At 35.9% G+C, this 23,005-nt stretch overlaps 1 protein-coding gene across 5 annotated transcripts in view; it reads right to left on the bottom strand.

Annotated features, from left to right (window-relative positions):
- LOC138333065 (zwei Ig domain protein zig-8-like) overlaps nucleotides 1–23,005 on the bottom strand; it is a 139,939-nt gene that overhangs the window by 26,870 nt on the left and 90,064 nt on the right. For 4 of the 5 annotated variants that reach the window (XM_069281180.1, XM_069281181.1, XM_069281178.1 and 1 more), the window contains one exon: nucleotides 8,908–9,035. In XM_069281180.1, coding sequence (XP_069137281.1) covers nucleotides 8,908–9,035 — 128 coding nt within the window. Of the gene's footprint in view, nucleotides 1–8,907; nucleotides 9,036–9,200; nucleotides 9,301–23,005 lie in introns of those variants that run through there. The other variant, XM_069281183.1, reaches the window with a different exon arrangement.

The following is a 23,005-nucleotide window of genomic DNA, read 5'->3' as shown; positions in this document are numbered from 1 at the left end:
TTATACGGAAGTCCGTTAATAAAATAGAACCACGTGTTTCTGGGAAGGTTTCGCGTACAAATCTCCATTGATTTGTGAAACACTAAAATATCTGTCTATAAAAAAATCAAAACGTAACTTGTTAACGAACAAGAAAGTCATTACGTTACAATTACGTTACTATTGAGAAATAAGAAATTCCCCTTGCAAGAAGCAAGCTTTTTGCCCTTGAGGGAAATTACCAGATACAAATAATACGGGGCATTTTATTGTGATAAAATTGATTTTAATTGAAACTTTTTATATGCAATGTATTTTTAGAATTTATTCATAAATTTTGTGTCAGCTGTAACTGGCAAAAAAACAAACTCAACCGTAAAGTTTTTTTTTTCTTCCAGCATGCGAATCATATCATACAGTGGTTTCATAAAAAAAATAACCACTGTCTTTGATTAGAGTACTATAAAAGACGTAATCGAATAACATTGAACAACAAAAGAACAACATTGTTATAGTAAATCAAATCAGTAAATGATTGAGCATCATTTTTGAAAAGAATAATTGACTCACGAAATTACACAAAAGACGACCACAACCATAACTTTCTAGCTAATACGAGTATATGCAGTTAAACACCTAAATGTGATTTTCATATTTCTGCCATAAAGAAATAATTCCTTAAACATGACTGTAGAATGGAGCACATTGATACGACTTTGGTGGTCAGAACAGTTAACATTGGCTCTATAAGGCTACATAGCGTTTTATTGGGGATCAAAAAGTCTGACAAACCAACTAGCAGATAGGTTTAAAACAGTTGCTGTACACATTTTGACCAACTGAAATCGAATGGAACATTCCCCCGTGTATATTGGCATGACACAACACGCATGTGCTAAATCACAGATTCATTTTATATCGGCATTTACGACGCCTGCTTCTAGTGGGACAAATTTGTCTGCGTCCGTTCTAATGTAGACCCTTTAGACATCTCCAGGGACCCGTCAGTGGACCATGCAGACAACGTACAAAACAGGTCTGCGGGCTTCGTGTAACTAGCAGGGCACCAAAGACGCTTTACAAGAAACCATTTATATACATTGACCGACTGAGGTCAGATTCTGTACAGATATATACAGCCAACAGGATGGTATAGACATGTTTCTTTCATATGGTGATCTTGTGGGTCGTAGGGTGAATACAAATTGGTTAGTAGGACAGCGTTAGACCAGTGTCTTCTTTTTACAATCATGAGTAACATTTATAGCCTTTAGGTATGGTTAAATATAAATCTGGACCCAAGGGAGATCACCACCACAATCACGACAATAATCACACATATCACTTTCTTGTTTTAGATGTCATACCTTTTGAATAAAAGTGGAGATCATTATGTTTCTTTACCCGACAGTCTATAACCTTTTCGAGTGTTAATAGGGATAATGTTACTGTTACACTTAATATACCCGTTGCAGTCTTTTGCTATCCAAGAAGACAAATTATTTTCGTAATTTGTTTTAACACCCCAATTTACAATGTAATGTAAATGCAGTTCTTAATAGAACAAATAAATTTTCTGTATAACATCTGACATTTCTATCTTAATGACTGATAAATTTATTCCTGGAAGAAACATCACCCGGTTATGGAGGTATTTTTTCAGACATGTCCATGATATGTCGGTACCTTTGTGAGACACGTCCACCTAGGAAACTCGCACTTGGATGACTTCTTAGATCTTTGACAGCAGATTAAGAAATATTGAATTCCTTGAGGACAAAGTGTCTGGATTTCATTGTGATCCCCTGACCTGTACTTCAAAATAGTAATTCTTTCGTGTGTAAGAATATGTGTATGCGTTAAAGTCTGTAGAACAGCGCGGTAGATCATTTTGCAGTACACGTGTTTTTTTCTCCTGAAACTTTGTGTAGAAATCTATGTATCAAGATATCTTCGGAATATGCATGACATAGATTATGTCACAACTGGGTTAACAGAGCAATATATCCCACACCATTCTACCAAGTACCATGAAGAGGATCCCCTGATATATTGAATGAAGAACAAGCTAGTAAATTACCTCAGAAAGCTTTACATTGCTGGTCTGTGTTTGCAACACGAAAACACATACTTTACACATAGGAAACAGACAGCAAATATGAGATGTTTGAATATTTACAATAATTTTACACGATGACTGCGCATACTTCGATGCTTTCCTTAGTGTACCATAATTGGGTTTGCAATCAATGACATTACGGCCTTTTTGAAATGACATATGATAGCAGAAGCCAGTCCCTGAAATACACTAGGAATATTGATTTTCTCCTACAAAACAGCTTTTGATTGACAGGTGTCCTTATTGTCCATCCGACCATTGTCCAGACGAAAGACGATGGCTATCGTATCCCCAATATGGTCACTTCGCAGCTGGAGATTCTATGTGGTGATCTGTCTTTTGTCTACAGAAAGCAATATCTTGTAGATACTTCCACAACTCGTAGTCTAGAGGGCAATGGCCCGAGAGGCTGCACTTTTCCACACTTACAAATTTGGTGGCTGTTCTTGTGAACCACTGGTTACAAAATCGTAAAGAATGTTACAGCAGACTTGTTATAGAGACGGTAATCTAACACATAGATGCATTGGATGTAACGCAAAAACACCAAAAAAGAGAGAGAAGGGTACATTAACCAAGCGTATAGTCTTCAGACCAAATTATCGAAGCACAATGAACGACTCGGAGGAAAACAATCGTAAACTCACTACAAGTCTGACAGAGGCGATTTAATAAAACATTTATGGTGTGTTTTCTTATCCACATTAACGTTGGCTTCGTAATCAATATTTGCTTGACGTCACGACAGTAGTATTGGTGATACCATGCTGTCTCGTTTTACCAATATCGGAATGTGTTGATGGCCAGAACCTAGCCACGCCGTCCCTTGTGCATGTCCGTGTACTTTTGTGGACATACAGACAGACACAGATAGTATACCCATATTAAAGTTGTACTTTTCGACATCGCCATAAACGGCTCACTGAAAACGGACAAATACGAAATCCCATCAACTCGGAATTACAACATGGACAACATTGAATGCGGCAAACAATCACAGTTGAATCTTCTTTACTCAAACTGGCTTTCTGGATTGGCCGATATATACATGCAGTGTTTTTCACGATAGGCATTACACCTATCTAGTTTCGGATAGCATCGTAGTATTGTATGTGAAATAAGCCTAAAATTGGCAATAAAACAAAAATATTTGATTTATATGAATTGTATTGTATTTGGTCGATTGATTGTATAAATACTGCTTTGGTTACTTTGTATAAATTGATATCACAAGATATATATTTGATATATAGACGAAATCGACTCGTCAATCATAGTATTGGTTCAAGGCATTATCGTCCAATTACGGCGAGTTTCAGTGTCGGCATCATGCTAGCTAAGCTCATGTTACTATTCTATTGAAGCGATCACGCGTGAAGTGCAAAACAATTATAAGGGAACGTAGTATTATGCGATCATCGATAAATGACGTAAGTTAATTTGACGACTTCCGTAAAGATCCAGCATAAACAAGAGTCGTATTGTGTCAAATCAGCATTTGAACTGATTTCACCAGTTATACCTACTGGTATATCATTCCATTACGTATTGAACTGTGATTTCGAAATGACAGTCTATTCTTAGGAAACGAATTGTCAACCGTCACAATTTAAACACAAAAACGGCTGAGTTACGATCAATAGCCGTATAGGTACATGGGGTGGGACAGAAGCAGAAGATGCTGTACTCTTTGATTGCATACAGAAAATCGTTAGCATTCAGGACCGGCACCAGCTAGAATTTGTTCAATTGTATTAGCTAGTGGGATAGGGGTCAGGCTGTCTCCCGTAACCGACTGTGTGTTTTGGTACATGTCGTGGCACAGACGTTCAAACAATAGCACCCTCTATTAGTGAATTCAATATACTATGAACAATAGTCCAGGGTTTTTTTCAGGAATTATTCCAGTACATTCTGGAACCAAATATAGATCATTCAGTCTTCAAGTCGACTTTTGTTTGTTTTAGAACGTCACGTTCCAGTTGTTGATGTCTCTTATGTCCACTTTTAAGCTGTAATGTTGACCATGGCTGACACTGAGCATTTTATGATAAGTAGCTACTGAATTGTTGGCTAATCAAAGGCAATGACATTAACACTTGGGTAGCATACATACTTGAATCTTTATTCTGTGTATATATCAATATCAAAATAGCTACTAGTTTCGAATAATACACTAGTTTGAACGTTACTCGAAATACAATTAGTTCTAGTTATTGAAAAGACTGAGAAACGGTATCATTGTCTTGGATCGAATCCCATTAGTTCATGAAAGAAAACATTTATCTGTTTTGGTGAAAAATGTACGAACATTAGACAGGGATGCAGACTGAGAAAACCATTACGACTTATATATGTAGCTTGCTTATCGAACACAGTACCGAATGTAATAGGACGGTTATACATATCGAACGCGAGCACGGACCGAAGCAAGGCGGAAGGTTAATGGACGTGGTGGAGAAATTCATGCATTTATTCAGTTGAAATGGCGGTAACATATATACCAGTATTAACTAGAATTCTAGCACTTTAGCAGGGACACCTGAACGTCATTTATCTGTCTGTAAAAATCTGAATATTTCCAGGACAGTCGCGAGGATATTGGTGTCGTGCATGTGTGTGTGATGGGATTAACTCGCGGTCTTTAACATGACTGGAAGCACCCTGACAACATGGAAATAGATGATTGACTGACACGATCTTTTGTTATACATAACAGAGGGAACAGATATTGAAATTATTTTCAAGTAATTTTTACTGTTAAGAGTCCATTACACTTTTACATTTTTATAAACAGACTGAACCTTTTATCTGAGGTTGTACTTCTCTCCAAGTTTTCAATTCAAACTGCCTATAAAATGCCACTTTCATAGACACTTTGTTTCCTTTTGGTGTAATCACGTTATCAATATCTTTACAAACGACATATTCCATGTCATTGTAAATCCAGGAATAGGGTCATCTGTGTCTCCTTCTCTTGATTTAGCAATATCAGTAATACCTATAAATGAACGGTCCGACCTTGCCGATACGAGGATCTGAATATGTGTGAGCCTGGTAAGTGGGAAGATAGATAGATAGATATGCTTCTTGTAGTTACACCTCTAGACTGAGATCAGGGACAGCGATATACGGGGCGGTATTGATTCCGAAAATCTCAAAGTACACATTATATGGGAATTTTTCCTCGCTGTCTGACTTGTGTAATCTGACCTTTATGGGTATAGATTGAGACGAACACTACTCTCGTTCCCATTCCTTACATAACACCTTTGTCATATTTCCTAGTCGTGACCACTGTGTCTTCTGATCATCTCCATCCTGGTCCTGACCCATGTCAATGCTTACTCCTTCCCGCCACACTCTCCTACCTTCTCCTTCTACTGCCACGTGTCTTCTTCATCTCAGTCCATACCTCATCTGCGTCAGTTATAGCTCAATCTTCCATAAAGCATCTCCTGTTTTCTTTTCCCCCAAGAAGTTTAATTTTCTAAGCCCATTCTTTGTCTACTTTCTCTCCTAGCTCTACAAGCGATCTCCCTATATGTTAACTCTGTTAAATTTAAATATATTTCAGCCATCAGTCCGTCCCTTTGCAGATCGGTATTCCTTTACGACAGCGCAACATGTATCTGGATGTTAACTGAGGATGTCACAATTCTAAGACCACTCTGGTTAGAAATCCCTCTAAAAACAGGTATGACTACGACACTTGCTAGTGTCTATTGTTATATCATAGCAGACAAGTCTGTTAGGCCTCTGGGTCTAGTGTCATTTTAAATATCCAGGACAGCTGCTGCCTTTTACGGTTTTGATATTAGTAGATATAAAAGGTCGTTGTATGACATATGTTTTCTTGTACCTACTCCTGAAGTATTTCATCACATTTCTTTCAACACGTCCGAGCCCTCCGAAGTCGTTATTTCCGAACGCTATCGTACCTCCTACCAGATACTACGATCAGATGGTTCCCGGAGAGGCAGTGTCCTTGAAGCAGATCAGGCTTCCGTCTGATGAAAGCTCTATATTTGAAATGGTTCCCGAAAGAGCAATAGGATAGCAATATTATGTCATATTCTGTAGATGGGACAGATATCTACCACATGCACCATCTGTAGTCGGGTTTGGCAAGATACTGACGGCACACGCGACAATGGAAGTGCAGACAACGAGAGGGTCTTGGAAAATATGTCCTTGGAGACAAAACTTCATCTCAAGTTACTTATAAATTGTATATGATATTTTATATACAAGTCGTTATTGTAGTCAAAGGATACAGCAATACTTGTATTAGATACTCCAAAAGACATAAAAATAGTCATCAATAGAAACTATTTAGATTCGCTAATGTTCTTAGCGAAAGCAATAGTCACGTGCATTGTGTGCTTGGGGAGTATAACATGAATAAAATTATAACTATGAATATAAAAATAGATAAATAAGAAAAAAAGAAAGAAAGAAAGAAAGAAATTGTAAGCGTTTTTTTATAAACATATGTTGGGAAATTGAAGAAGACATCATTAATGCAATCACTGCACATAAATACAATCGTATGCCCTAATAATATTTTATTTGAGTATCAATATAATAGTTGTTTAGCTTTTAAGACACATGTTGCAACTCTAATAGCTGTAAATGTATTTGTTTTAATTTAAAGTTCAATTTACATCAGTAAGTTGTTTCTGTTTAGTTATTTCAGTCATAAATCCATAGTTTAGGGATCAATAAATAAAAATCTAATGAGATTAGCTTCAAAACATAACGTTTTGTTGATGATTGTGATAACCAATATTATAAGTGGATTTTTTTAGATGCTAAGATCTTTCGATTTCTAATCCTTGAAAGGTACATCATGAATTTAGCTTGACAACGAGTTATAGAATTAAAGCTAATCCAGAATTACAATTTTAAAAGTGTAACATTAAATTAGGATGAAATCGGTCGTGTCAAACCGGAATCTTACTATGACATCAGAATAATTCAGAGCTAAAAATTTGTATTGATGGTTTGGCCGGGATTTGTCTCAGCATGTTAACCACAGAGTAAATGTTTCATTCGTCCTCCCTGAAACCTACTGAGCTCATTCCAGATCCTTTGAAGAACCACGAAGCCTACATACACAGCATATGTAGGCTTACTGTGTTTGTTCTATCAACCTGTTAAAATTAATCGCTTTCTTGCTAGCTAGAACATTAAAGGTAATTAATAGGAATTCTGTACGCATGCCTTTATATAATAATGTGACGAGTAGGTATGCAATCGTGTAGGACAAATGTCGTACATCCCAATGATCTGACTGTGAACTATACCCAAATCTTTTCAATTATCAACTTCAAGGGGAACAAGTAAATGGACTTATGCAAACTATCCGAACATTGTGCGAATACTTTTTTTTCAAAATAGCTGGACATGTTTTCACTTAGATCACGCATCCGTTGGAAAATAACAAGCCATACCACTTGTTTGTTTAATATATGTACCTAATATTAATGTGGGCATATATGTATCATAATAAGGGAAATCTTCCCAATGTTGATGTAGAGTATTAATGCTAGACACAATATACCTGTATTCACGGTTTCTTAAGACACTGCATTGATTTTTTTTCTGCCAAACACCCGGCAAGGTATGATGTAGTGGTAGCTTTTCTTTAAATACCCCCTTTGTCAATTTGTTTGGTTTCCAAGATAAACAAAAGTTAATGAAGAAAACTTAATTAGTTTTTGAGTAATAAAGCAATCCTGACTGTATACTTGTGTAGAGCTCCCTGCCAGGAATGATGGAGCGAGAGACGAAGAGATTTATGACGGTGCACTGTTGGCAGGCATGTTGTATTCTGGAAGTAATTATAGCCATCACAGGTATATAGTGCAACTATGGCGGAGGAATGGTTCCGAACGCACATGTCCGTTTCCTGTTGGAATTTGGTCTGTCATTGTGCTGATATGTTGTCATTTCAGCTAGCGTTCGTCTCGTGTAGACACGTACATAGGAGGAGGGGGAGGTGCCACTGACATGTGCAGCGCGAGCTTGTTTATCAGTGGTATATCATAAGTGGCTGTGTACTGTCCCCGACATTATGTTGACGTCATCGATATGTCATTTGATGGCATTTATACCATGTTGTGACCAGTATATCTCGTTGTTATCTGCAGTGAGATATTTCCTCAAATGTCATCGATATTAGGTCTAACATCAGCCACACCTTATCGAAACATTTGTTGGTGTTTGGTGGACAGCGACACCAATTTTTTTTGATGCTCCACCGCCGACAGAGCACAAATGATATTCATCATTTGGACAATATTTGGTGTTTAATCATGTATATATATGCCTAATTAACACAAAAATGATAGAAAATAATTTGTTTCGCCTCTGATGCATGCGCAATCAGTACTTCATTTCATATAGAATATAGTGCCATAGAATTTTTTCGGGATGCAATTAATTATTTTTCATATTTTTAACTTGAAGTAAAATTAGAAGCTCAAACACTTCATTGGTGATATAATGGTGTAAAGTAAGTATATTTTGTAACTGAAAAAAATACTAAATCGTCTGCTCCAGTTTTTGATGATGAAAAAATACCATTTGTCAGCGGTGGAGCATCTTCAAAGTCTTCAATCACTGTTAATATGCCATTCAAATAGATAGCTACCACAATGTGCTTCGGAAGTTGGGTTTTCTTTTGAGAAAATGCAGAATATGTGTCATTAACAGCAGTTTAACAACAAGATGTAGATTCAGTTCAAACAAGAAATTACAGATTTATATACTGCGTTCATAGCATCCACTATAAAAATCCTTACCTGTTTGGGTCCGAGATTCCGGATCTTGCACTGAAGAATGGCTAATTCTCCCATATGGACGGTGACATTTGTTTTTGTTGGTAAAAAGTTTGGGGTGAGGACCCGGCGCTTTGACGAGTACCCGGACACTGGAAGAGATTAAGAAACAAATAATTAAAGCAACATATTCATTAGACAGGTTTTGCAAATTTTACTACATGGAGGTCGCAATACATATTCATTTCTCAAAGAAAAAACCTTGAACTATGTCCTAGTTACCATATAGCTACTACTGATACTTCTATGTATCTTACCCACGTTTCCACACCTTCCTGGACCACACAACACAAGATAATTGGCTGGTGAGAATCAGATTATCAGAGAGGATTTATACGGCGAAGGCAGAAACAGTTCCTGTCACTTTTGATTTTAGAGATGGCTACTCCCTCGTGATAAACACTTCGGGAAAAACTGTTAACCTAAACACAAACCAAAGATTCCAGAGCTGAAATATTCCCAATCATCTGACTTGCTAGCCTTTATTTTCACTGAAATATTCCCAATCATCTGACTTGCTAGCCTTTATTTTCACTGAAATATTCCCAATCATCTGACGTGCTAGCCTTTATTTTCACTGAAATATTCCCAATCATCTGACGTGCTAGCCTTTATTTTCACTGAAATATTCCCAATCATCTGACTTGCTAGCCTTTATTTTCACTGAAATATTCCCAATCATCTGACGTGCTAGCCTTTATTTTCACTGAAATATTCCCAATCATCTGACGTGCTAGCCTTTATTTTCACTGAAATATTCCCAATCATCTGACTTGCTAGCCTTTATTTTCACTGAAATATTCCCAATCATCTGACTGCTAGCCTTTATTTTCACTGAAGCCTTTATTTCAAATCATCCATCATTGCTAGCCTTTATTTTCACTGAAATATTCCCAATCATCTGACTTGCTAGCCTTTATTTTCACTGAAATATTCCCAATCATCTGACGTGCTAGCCTTTATTTTCACTGAAATATTCCCAATCATCTGACGTGCTAGCCTTTATTTTCACTGAAATATTCCCAATCATCTGACGTGCTAGCCTTTATTTTCACTGAAATATTCCCAATCATCTGACTTGCTAGCCTTTATTTTCACTGAAATATTCCCAATCATCTGACGTGCTAGCCTTTATTTTCACTGAAATATTCCCAATCATCTGACGTGCTAGCCTTTATTTTCACTGAAATATTCCCAATCATCTGACTTGCTAGCCTTTATTTTCACTGAAATATTCCCAATCATCTGACGTGCTAGCCTTTATTTTCACTGAAATATTCCCAATCATCTGACTTGCTAGCCTTTATTTTCACTGAAATATTCCCAATCATCTGACTTGCTAGCCTTTATTTTCACTGAAATATTCCCAATCATCTGACGTGCTAGCCTTATTTTCACTGAAATATTCCCAATCATCTGACGTGCTAGCCTTTATTTTCCTAATATTCCTCACTGAAATTTCACTGAAATATTCCCAATCATCTGACGTGCTAGCCTTTATTTTCACTGAAATATTCCCAATCATCTGACTTGCTAGCCTTTATTTTCACTGAAATATTCCCAATCATCTGACTTGCTAGCCTTTATTTTCACTGAAATATTCCCAATCATCTGACTTGCTAGCCTTTATTTTCACATGTCACATATACTTCTCGCAGGCAAACCAAATGATATAGTACTAACGCCTGTCGTAAATGTTTGTGTGTCTTGGTGGGTGGCTGACCTTACTATGAATCTGGTAGGTACTCTGTTCAGATCGATTTTCACAATATATTTGGAATTCCCTAAAGCAATGTCAATTACACATTCTTTTTATAGTGAATTCATCTAAGAGTGAATTCCGCTGACTTTGATTAGAGTAAATATTAGATAAAACAATAAATGATCTTAGTATTGTCCAAAATTGCATGAGGAGATAATGAATAAAGTCTTCAGAACTTCCTCTTCAGCAACATACATTGAGCTTTGTACGACGGTGGAGAACTTATGAATAACTGACGTCAATATTACTGTATTTTATTACTGCTATAATATTTGTATGTCATGTGTTATATTCAGCGTATAATATAATTATACATATACTTATTTATGTCACGTTCTCTATTCAGAAACACATGGTTCCAAACGCCTGGTATTTTATCGGGATGTTCAGAATAAATAGATGAATTGTTCTTGTTTTGTTCCAATTCAATTATTTTGAGGTTTTACTTAAATGTTGTTATTCTTGTCTTACAATGTACTTCGTCTAGATAAATGGATACCACAACAGAGAATACCCATGGCATGCAAAATTGTTCTTGATTGTGCCACAAAAACCTAAATCAGATCTGACGGTAGAAAAAATACTTAACGCTCAGCTCTTTCAAACAAACTTCTTACAATAAAAAATAGATAAACAAAAAATAATAAAAAATATTTTAAAAAATCCGTTGATAACGACAAGGAAGTATTTCTGATAAAGTACTACTCTCTTAAGACACACACTGACTGTTTATATATGTGTGTGGTATAAAGTATTGGAAGTTCCATCCTAAAATCTTACAATCCACATTATACATATATCCCTGGATTATACACAACACCACGCAACTATAATATGGCGTGATATTAAGTAATAAAGTAAACGCTGGGAACCGTTAAACTCTGTCCTAGATTTACAAAATCATATCAAACGGCAGTAGCGAAGATAAATGTCATAATTATGATCCAAAATCGAATTTTTGCCAGAATTGTGTCACTAAAACAAACGACTCGCTCTGGGATATAAAAAGGAATGTGTTATGAAAATCCTGATAAGCTCTCAATGGAAGCTCTAATCTTAGAACATGAAAATTGTGGCCAACGAAGTGAATTAAGGAAAGGAACTACCCGCATTTTCCACGTAATAAAATCATAACAATAACACTGATGTTTTGTATGTTTTATGATAACAGAATGGTGTAGTCTCCTACATGTATATGTCCCGTACAACGGTCCACCTCTTAGAGCGATTTCACAATTGATACGCTCTACCTAGTCATCATAGATTCTATAAGCATTTCTTCTCTATTTTTTCCACCTGCTTTTAATTTTCTTCGTATATTTCTATTTATATTTCTCCGTTTTACTCTTCATTAAAATGGAGGATATAACGAAATTAATGCAAAGTTAGGAGGTATCATCTTAAGATCGACAGTATTTTAAAACTTTTACGCTATTAAAACACATTGACAACCTAAACTAGCCTTATTAAATTGACATTTGATCGTGTATGTTATGTGTGTACATATATAGGGCCACACCAGTCCTTTACAGGGAAGTAATATCACATTATCCGAGCTAGACATACCAACGGCTTCTCTGTATCCTTTTGATACTTCCCTAAGAAACCTTAGATCACTATAGTCGTCTGACAAACGACACTAACACAGGCACTGTCACATAGACATGTAAATAAAGTCCATTTGAGTCTCAAGAGGTATAAAACCTAGAGATCCTGATAAAGCAACCATCGTAAATATGGAAAAAATATAAAACCAGTATCAATATTCAGATCGATCTAAATAGATTACAGATTTGTCTAAAAATCCAAAAAGTCATGAAGATGCAAAGATCATACAATTAAGAGATAATAGATAAGATATCTAATTTGTGGAAAAGTAAATAACTGTAAGGTCAACCCCCCAACCCCACCATTATTCCCCACACCCTACTTTGACCCGCGAAAACAAAATTAAAACAACTAACAGCAAGAACAACTTAGCCGCATGCACAATTTTATAACTCGAAATCAGATGAAGGTTTAATCAAACCTGTAACATACATTCTTTCTATATTCTACAAGAAAATCACGCGTATATTTCATAAAAACTACATCAATAAAATACCTGCTATATAAGGGGCAATTGATAAACATAAATGTGACAAGTCCTGTTTAACAATTTATCGACTGAATTCACCGTATATGTATAGAATAGTGCAGCAAATCCCTTTTCACTAGCATATATAGGTACGCGACATTGCCCTTTTAATAGCTGAGGGGTAAACGATAGGTAAATGTAGGTGTATAAGAGTGTATAGCAGAGGTTAAATATGGCACTAAACCTCTATAGAATTCCTACATTACAAATGTCTCGAGAGTTTCAGCACAATTAACTTCCTGAGTGGCACTAACGTAATCACACCAGCAAAAGCCAAGGTTGGATAATACATATCCCCAAGCTTAAAGGAATTTACAATTTAAATATATAACTTAACTAGCGCTCTTCAAGGTTGACATATCCATTTTGCATGTCACGGAATTTCGACACAATCCTCTGAAATCTTACTATTATGGTTGTTTTGTACCTAAGTGGCCGTGAATAGGTATGTCTTTAGATCGCGTTATTATACAGTGTTATGTGGGGCCGTATTAGACCCGTCATACTTAGTGGTCAGTTTCCATCTCTATAGGTGGTCAGTTCATAAATCTTCATGTCCATTGTTATTTAAAGCGAGATCCTTATGTCTAGACTATGTAGACAATAAGGAACTAGTCCGGTTTACTATAGGTAAGATACAGCACTAGATGAATCAGTATAGTCAACTTCCCCGTCAAAACTGATAATTTAGTATTCAAATCTTAACTACTATTATTATTTATTTCAGAAATGATGCAACATGAATAGTCATTTTCAAAATAAAGAAAATATTCATAAAGATTCAATGATATTTCAGTTTTACTTCTTTTTTTGTGATTCGGACGGACGTATTTTCTTTGTACATTTGAAGTTGACGGTGCTTTTGATATGAAAAGACCCCTTTACACTATCTTGTGCTGCAATAGAGACAATAGGGATCCAAAGACTTACTTTAGGGAGACCAAATGTCTGGGGAAGGGCCCAACACGATCCGGTAGAGACATACAGAAATCTAGTTCCTACATGTCTATTCTCCACTATAATTTATTTAGCTTCCTTTCCGTTCCGGAATCATACCTTTAATGTTCCGAGTTAATCAAATTAAAGTATATTGTAACCAAACCTCACTACACTATAGTATCTGCGAAAGTCGGCTGTAGGTCTCCCTGGGCCTTGACAAACACGATTTCGACAGTGCATGCTGTCTAGGGAGATTCATAATCGAGCTTTCTCCAGACGTTCGAGAAAATGATAAAATTTTATATACCAATGCCGTGTCCATATAAACAACAGTTAAATCTTTTAATTGTGCCCAAGTCAAAAATAGATTGAATAAATTGAATTTGTCTCCCGACAGTATAGTAATTGTTCTGCTAAACCTGAACCTAATGCAAGTTCCCCAGTCGTTCACTATAAAGATGATCCTTATATTGTAGTCATTCCCCATATAAGTAACGCATCCTATAGCTATTATTCAATGTTTTATTCTAAATTGTAATTGAAAATTGATTTTAGTATTTGTTACCCTAACTATTTCACTAGTTATTTTTCTCGATATGCACAAAATGAAACAGTGCATATGTTCCATATGTACATATAGCTTAAAACAATAGTTTAGTTAATTTAATTGGAACCGGGTTGATATTTAGGGAATAGTTATTGGTTTATAGATTTATGTTTTTCTTACAAATGTAATAAAACAAACAGGATCATGGTTCATTTCATATTCGTTTCACACATGTTAACAGAAACAGGTCCACGTGCTCCTTAAGACCAGCTGTTCCGATTTATCTATCAGAGAAACACTTTGATTTTTAGCCATAGATTTTGTAACATTATTAATTACAACCCGATAATTCAATAATATTTTTCAATGAAATTATCGATTTGACAACACATGCTATGTGTGAAAATATCCACTTATGGACAAAATAAATGAATTATCGGTACATAAAAGATAATAGCATTCAATCAAAGTGTTTCCGCAGTATTCTGTGGTGATTTTCACACGTTTATGACATACCAGAACATGCCGACAAACTATATTTGTATTGTCCATGTTGACATTCGGATTTGCGACCCACTTCACAATTCATAGCTACAAAATAAAGCGTCAAATCCAACCAAACATTAATAGATGTGTTTATATGTCCGTCACAAACAAGACACACGTGGTTTCAAAGTCTGGTCAGCTTAACATTAACCTTTACGTATCTAAAGCACGTGATATGATACTACAAAACTGGAACCTTTACCACAAAGACGTACGTTTTAAACTTCAACAAAGAGTAAACAAACATGCACCATGTGCCCTTTAGCCTTTATACCAGTATTGTGTCCCAGTTACAAAAATTGTTGTTTGAAGACGAATTCTGACGATGAAGAAAAGCAGGAAATCAGTGGTTAGATGTTGTGAGTAAAGCAATGAAAAAATCAATAGAAAGCCGATCCATTTATCAGCTGTTACGGAGGCTATATTAAAGCCTATACAAGTCTATCGTCGTTTACACTAAATCTACCTAATTATTTCTATAAAACTCTACTCTGTCTGTTTAAAACCAACAAATAAGTGACAAAGGCGTCGGGCGCGAGGAATACGATATATATTGTATATGATATAATTGATATTTCATAAACTTATTGGCAAGAAAAATTCCCCACATACCCCAACTGATTATACCATTAGTCATCCACAATTATAAGAAAACATCTAAGGTGAGGTTGAAGATTATTTGTTTGAAACAGAATTTAGACAACTTTGTGATTAGATGAGCTCCTGTTAATATTTAATTGGTATTTCGATTGCTGCCTTTCTGAAGATTACATTGTAAATTTTTGTCATGATAAACCTAAACAAAGTAAGATCATTATGTCTGAATTGTCAACACTACAAAGAACCAGAATATCTCGTCATTTTCTGCCCATTGACGTGTTAATGTCGTTGCATTCAATTTGATTACACTTTTGGAGGATATACATCAAATAACAAAGACAGTATGTGTAAAGCAGGTTTAAAATTTACCAATCCAAAGATAACTGATTTTGCAGAGCTTCATTTATTGTTTGTGATTGAATTTGATATTGATAAATCATAAACGAAAAACAGCAAAATTTCTGATAAACAAACTGGAAGGATGAGACCATATGTTCTTGAAGATTGATTGATTCATATACAACGACAGTTATGCATTCTTACTCAAAGACATGTGTTGTGTCATGTGTCCGCAATGAAATACCTCCTCATCTTTAGTTCTTCAAGGTAATGTACAAGTTTCAACTAAATCAATGTCTTGATAGTTAAGGTATCTGTTCCTGTTTTTGATCACAATTAGTCTACACTAGGATAGTTATTACATATATGAGGTATTTAACCAATTATAAAACCATCGAAGCACATTTTACACTCCAAAATGATACTTTAATTTTATTTATAAGTGTGCCAGATTTCGCCATGGCCTTTTCCACTTTGACAACACGCTAAAGAACCTCCACGACCTTTGCTATTTTAGATACTTTGCTGATATTTGAAAACTCGCGTGATTTCCCACAAGGACCTGCGGATGCACTACTACCGGTAACAGTGTATTCTGTGTATTATCGATACCAATAGCTACTTATCTCTTGGACGCCTCCTCTGGGACAACGACAATGTCAATCACTTCGTTTACACGTATGATTTGGTTCGAAAGACGTTATTTTTATAGCTTTTACATACGTCTATCATCTCTTAACACAAAGCAAATTAAACTAAACTGTTTTAATAGCAGTGAACACGAAAATTTGGAATACTGAGAGTATAAATCGAAAAACCACTAAAGCTTCTTCAACGACATGAGGGAGGTTAGAGCAATATAAGTTTTCCGTGCAAACAAAATCACTTAAACTGTCTATAGTCGTTCTGATGCACACGGCACCATTTAAAATGCATTGTGAGTATTACGAACTAAGTAACGAGTGTATAACGCCCAAGCGGATGTGTTTAGGAGTGTGTTCCCTTACATGGAGGGCTTTACTTTGACTTAAAACGAAATCGTATCAATGCACGATTTCACATGTTTCAGAAAAAACCTGAAAAGTCTTTAATCCAAGTTTAAAATCTGTCACCTGAGGTAGAAAATGATATTGCATTTCGGTATGTTCTAATCTCATTGTGTTTCTGCACGGGAGATGTGTACTGCTCTCACCAACAATACAAAACTATTCCATAAATAAGCTCTTGGCAAGAAAAGGTTTGATGGAATTCCTATTATCCGAAGTCAACCAGTAGATGTTGCACTCTGTTAATTTTAGATCTGCCAATAACTTTACATAGGATGGCACTCAGAGAGAATCCACGTGCCTCTCCCAAATTCATTACTGGGTGTTCTATCAATAAAGACTTTCCCATTTACCTAGATGGTTTTTTCTATCTTAAACTGTCCAGCTTGATTTAAAAGTTTTGTTTGTATGCCTTGATTGCAGCCATTCGACTGTTCACAAATTTGTGAATAAAAATGTATTTGTATATAAAACATAGGGCTCGGAAGCAATCACAACCGTGTGGACTAAATGAGTTTTCAATTTCCAAGGTAGTCTGTCCAAAGACACACATAAAACAAGCATGTACAAATGATGTAGAGGTAAAAATAGAAAGTACAAAGAAAACAAAGGAAACAAGTATTATAATGAAGTTGGACGCAATAAACCCTCTGGTGAATGGAGGTCGAAGGCGTTTATAAGATAGAAAGAATAAAATACAATAATCATTGTGTATTGTATCATGTTCCATTATATTTGGCATCTCTCCATCTCCGGTGGTGTGTGAATTGGGACACATTCGCCAGAAGTTTTGAGAACTTAAATTTTATTTTAGACAATTACAGTTTCAACTTTGAAATCTGCCAGCAATTTGGTAATAAATGTCGGGTTATCTGTCAATTTTTGTATCTCCGACTGATGTTTGATATACATACATGGATTTGTCTGCATTTCAAGGTTCATGAACTTTCTTGGCAAATGCTTTATTATCATAAAATCTTGGCAAATACAACATTGGTTTTAGAATAAGCTACATGTACATATGTTCTATTTCCGTGGATAGGACATTCGAACCATATGCCGGTGTAAAATGCTCTATTAAGCCTCATTGACTAAATCGGTTTGACATTTTGTTGTCCGATCAAACAACGCAAAAACATACGAAATCTGAAAGATCAGATTTCAATCTTTGATACAACTATGTAAATCTGACAATTCTGCCCTCGTAAGTATATATCATTTATGTTAAAACGCTGACTGAAATATACATCATACTGGTTACAAATACGGTAGTTCAAATTCCAGTCTACAGAACACAAAATCATGCAAGAACTGGGAGCGGCCAAAGAACGTTGTTGGCCGGGAATTCCTGTTGCATGTTGGTAGGTTAGGGGCGCGCGCGAGACCTTCACAGGGGATCTCTAATAGTGGGTTCTCTAAAGTAGACATGGACGCTAATTACAGGACTTGGCGGGGTTAAGCGACGGGACCCTCTTAAACTAAATCAAATTCTTAGCTATCTCTTACGCGTTTGCTTTGCTCGTGCCAGTAAAAGTTAAATTTCTGCTATAGGATCATTAAATACGATGGGAAGACCTTTATAAATTTTTGCCGATTTTCTCTATCTATTCGCCATATCACGCGGTTTTACAGTATTACCCCCTCTTGTCCATGTACCATCCTTGAGCTCACAGTAATTACATTACATCCGCTAAAGCCATAGTGCTGGTTAATAGTGTCAACCAATCACACAATATTAGTGTTTGAACTTAGTTCCGGAAACATCCAATATCCCTTCCTCGCACATATGTTTACGTCACTAGATTGTTTATATCAAGAGTCTTCGAAAAAATATCTCAGTAGATAATAAAACTAATACAGCCTCAATATGAATTAACACGACATTGTCAGAAAAAATATACTTAGATAACTTCTGTTTCAGTAAACGGAGAAATAGAATGCGGTGTTCCACAGTACATACCGTTAATAGAAGATGCAGAAAATAAAATGCCTAAAGTTGTTCATTGTCACATTGAAACCACAACTGTTAACATACATATTGATATTTTTTAATGGTATCGAAGAATGTAACTCATATTGGATATTTCAATGGCAGTACTAACGAAACCGATACAGTTGATCAAGTATGATGTCAATCAGCCCAGTGCACCATTGTATCTAGCGCATTTACAGAGTACTGCTTATTTGTGTTCCATTTTCAACAATGGCATATGCATAAACTTCTTCCAAAATCATAATCGGAGAATAAAGACATACGAACAATTTTGACTTCTTTGCACAAAAGATCATTAAGAATAATGATCGGTCATTTAGCCATTTGTACCTAAATAATGTTGAATCATTGTCTCTTTACCTATTTCGGTGCTTTTTGTCGACACAACAGAACCTTAAGACACAGAACAGATGTATATTGTAATGCAATTTTCCTGCCGGCTGTAAGTATATGCTATGTAACTATCAAAGAGCCACGGAGGATAGTCAATGATAGTAGGATATGAACGATGTTTGTACAGCAATTTCCTGATATAACATTTGTATACTTTGTTCAGTCAGTTCGCCAAATAAATAGCCTCTGTCGACGATATTGCGTTTTATAGTGAATGTGTGTTTCAATCACTGTTGTAGTCTTACGTATAAATAACAGTAAATATAACTCATTCTCATCCATTTCCTCGACCGCTAGCTGAACATCACAGCGTCAACAAATGGTTTAAAACGTCTAACACTATTTACAGCCTCAGCGCTGGCGATAAACCAGCGTCCTTGGTAGTACACGATTAATCATGGCAGAATCAAATGTCACCAAACCAATGCTACAGCATTTCAAGAACATCCCAGCGTTATTAGATTTGTACGCACATATATCAAGCTGGATAGTAGTCAATACATCCAACCTGTTATTTATAAAATTGAAACAAAACGGGGACACACATTTGGTTTTTGTTTTGTTTCTGAACAAGGCATAGAATTGTACATTATTTAACCAGTTAATGGTACGACTAGGATGGGCAGACTACTGTAATGACATGTTACAAATGGCGTATCTGTGTACAGGTGTATAATTTACTCCAACGAAGATGTCAAAAAGATTTCGAAATAAAATACATGGATGTAACTTTTGATATACATTCTTCCAAATCTTGGAACCAGAAAATACACAGAATGTCTGTTTGTGTGCCGTTAACTGATTCCACTAAAACATGTCCAGAATAAATATAGTCAAACTTACAGTGACATTTCCGATTTACAGTTTTTGTTCTTTTTTCCACATCAATAATCGCACATTTGTGCTTTGCAGATTTAAATAATCATAGTGTTCGCTAGAGAGAAGCTGGGCCGACGATAAATTACTTTCAATCTATGGCGATTTATTTTTTCTGCAATGTCTAGACAAAAAGCAAACGCAATTATAACTCAAATACAATAGAATAGAGAAGCCCGCCAGACCTCAAGTACCGAAAAATAATAAGCGAAACAACAAGCGAATTGTTAAACTGCTCGACTGTAGAGGAAGGAACGGATTCATCGAGATGTGCGGGATGTCAGAATTATATGAACAACTTTTAAGTAATATGGTACAGAATATGGCTGTGAGAACACATTAATACTTTTCTGGTCAGAAAATAAACGGTCGGACTAACATGGAATAATCAGTGACAAATAAGATGGCTATCATACTTTCTTTGGCAAGGAAAAAATTCTTAAGACATGTTTAACATTAGACAAAAGCAATTTCGAAACTCTATGCATATATTACGTGGGTATGGCGCCAAGGAAAATGTTCGAATTCTAATAAGGTACATACACTTGTCTCCTTTTTAGAAATGTTTGGTAACGCGCATTTTGAAGAAATGCGTTTTTGAGGTTATGACCTGAGTATATTATTAAGGTCGTAAATGATTCTGATAGTGATAGAATTGTGCTCGGGTTTTTTCAAATCAAGAATATCAAACGCAAGTGAAATGAAACAAACACACAATGATGAAATTAATAAAAACATTTGTCCTTTTGGCTATTTTTTGTATAACGATATGGAAAAGCAAACCTATATATCAACTGACTTTCAAAAAGATAATACAAAGTACTATTTCTCATTATCACATTTTTTAATTGTTTTAATGTTACACATTTTTGTATAATATCTCCACGCTGCTGTAATCTGTATTGTTTATGTATTTAGGTGACCCATTCACACTCTCGGTACGATCGATGTTTCCGACAGTTAAAGGCGAATTAAGATTTATTACAGTCGGTTCTTTCTTAGCTGCTAACCAATACGGCGGACGTAAAACTGTGTCGATCTCAGGGTGTGGACAGAGACGATCTGTTACATAACAATATACTGTCTGAATGGTGGCATGTCAAAAATCTAAATATAATGTGTAATACCTGGTACCAACTGAATACAGTATCAGTTATGCATGTACATGTATGTTTGTAACAACGTAAATTCCTCCGTTTATTTTTCGGAGCACCCGCCTATATGACGGTACAACGAAGTCAGATACACTCCACAAGGGATTACTGGGTTTAGTGTCTATGTTGATGTGTACGACTTTATAATCACTATTCCTGATATTTCAAAATTAGAAAAGCAAACAAACAAACATAACCACCAACAAGATTAATCATCTCCCCAAACGCAAACACGTACCAATCTCCTAATACATCAACTCACTATGTCCTAGTGATACAACCAGTATCTTACCACTACAACAACCTATCCAGGTGTAGAATTCTGACTCTAATAATAATAAACTATGATGCAAATAATGACCCTTTTCTCTACCCTGTCCAAGACTTGAAAAGGTATTCTCTCTATTCAAAATCATGCCCTAAACATAGTTCGCATTAATTTCATATTTTGAAATACGTAATATTTCTCTAATTCCAAGCTTTCATACTACAAATCACCTACACTTTTCCTCCTCCCCAACTAACTCCCGTTACTTGTACCCACCTCTCAACACTCTCCTTCGACTTCCCCTAACTGTCACCCTCCATGTCACCAATACAACCCCAGACTAAATTCATACTACCTATTTCCGGTACCCCAGACAGAAGAGCTCTTGCCCCCGTCCGGTACCCCAGACAGAAGAGTTCTTGCCCCGTCCGGTACCCCAGGCAAAACAGTTCTTGTCCCCGTCCGGTCCCCCATACAAACATACCCCTACCTGTAACCCCCTCCCGCCCCCCAGACAGAGGATGTGATTATGATGTATGGGTTTATTCTTGATTACCTTAATTCTCTCCAATCAATCATACATCCCTAAGTCAGACGAGTGGCTTCTGGTTATCAACATCGATTTCAGATGATTAAATCTCAAGTATAAGGGCTATTAGCTCTAGATGTTACTAAAAATACCCTGTAAATCTACCGATTATTGATATGCCTTGCTCTTAATGAACAAGCCATTAATTGACAATATTGTAAGCATTCATCTGTATGGTCTTTTTATCAGTACCTCGGCAAGCGTGTTGGAAATCGGATTGCTGCATATTGTCTCTGTGACTATTATGTGTTCCACGGCGCGATAAGACAGCTGGAATATTCCGGTTAGGCTGGCTGATATTGACGTTCACAATATATTAGTCATGCAAAATAATATCCATTCTAGCCTGGATTTACGACCAGTTTCATTAGACATGACATCGTATGTTGTCAATGTATCCTTTTTGATTTTCGTTTTATCAAACTTTGTGTGAGATGTAATTCTTAAGATGAGTATGGCTACGTAGGTGTATGTAAATATTCACATTTTGCTACACAATAATTCGATGTTAAAGAAAAATCAAAGATTTGGATTTAATCAACTCTTCATCAATATGGTTTTAAATTGTTGATTCCCTTGTTTACGAATGTCCAATGCAATTGTTTTAACATTAGAAAATAAATTTTATTTGACATAGCATTATTTGTTGTCAATGTATCCTATATCATTTTTGTTTTATCAAAGTTTGTGAACGACGTAAGGATTAAAATCGCCTAGGCAAATAATCCGTACTTGTAATAATTCCATGTTAAAGATATTTAGATTGTTTTTTTTTTTTTTGTTATTAGAGCTAAAGTCCTTTTAACAGTCAGTGTCAGTTAACGGCGGAAATGTATCTAACTACATGTATACCTGATTTAGCCACGAATTCTC

This window comes from Argopecten irradians, chromosome 10 (assembly GCF_041381155.1).
Source record: "Argopecten irradians isolate NY chromosome 10, Ai_NY, whole genome shotgun sequence".
Lineage (NCBI taxonomy): Eukaryota > Metazoa > Mollusca > Bivalvia > Pectinida > Pectinidae > Argopecten > Argopecten irradians.
The sequence above is the reverse complement of the archived record's forward strand: the minus strand, read 5'-3'. Positions and strand labels throughout refer to the sequence as shown.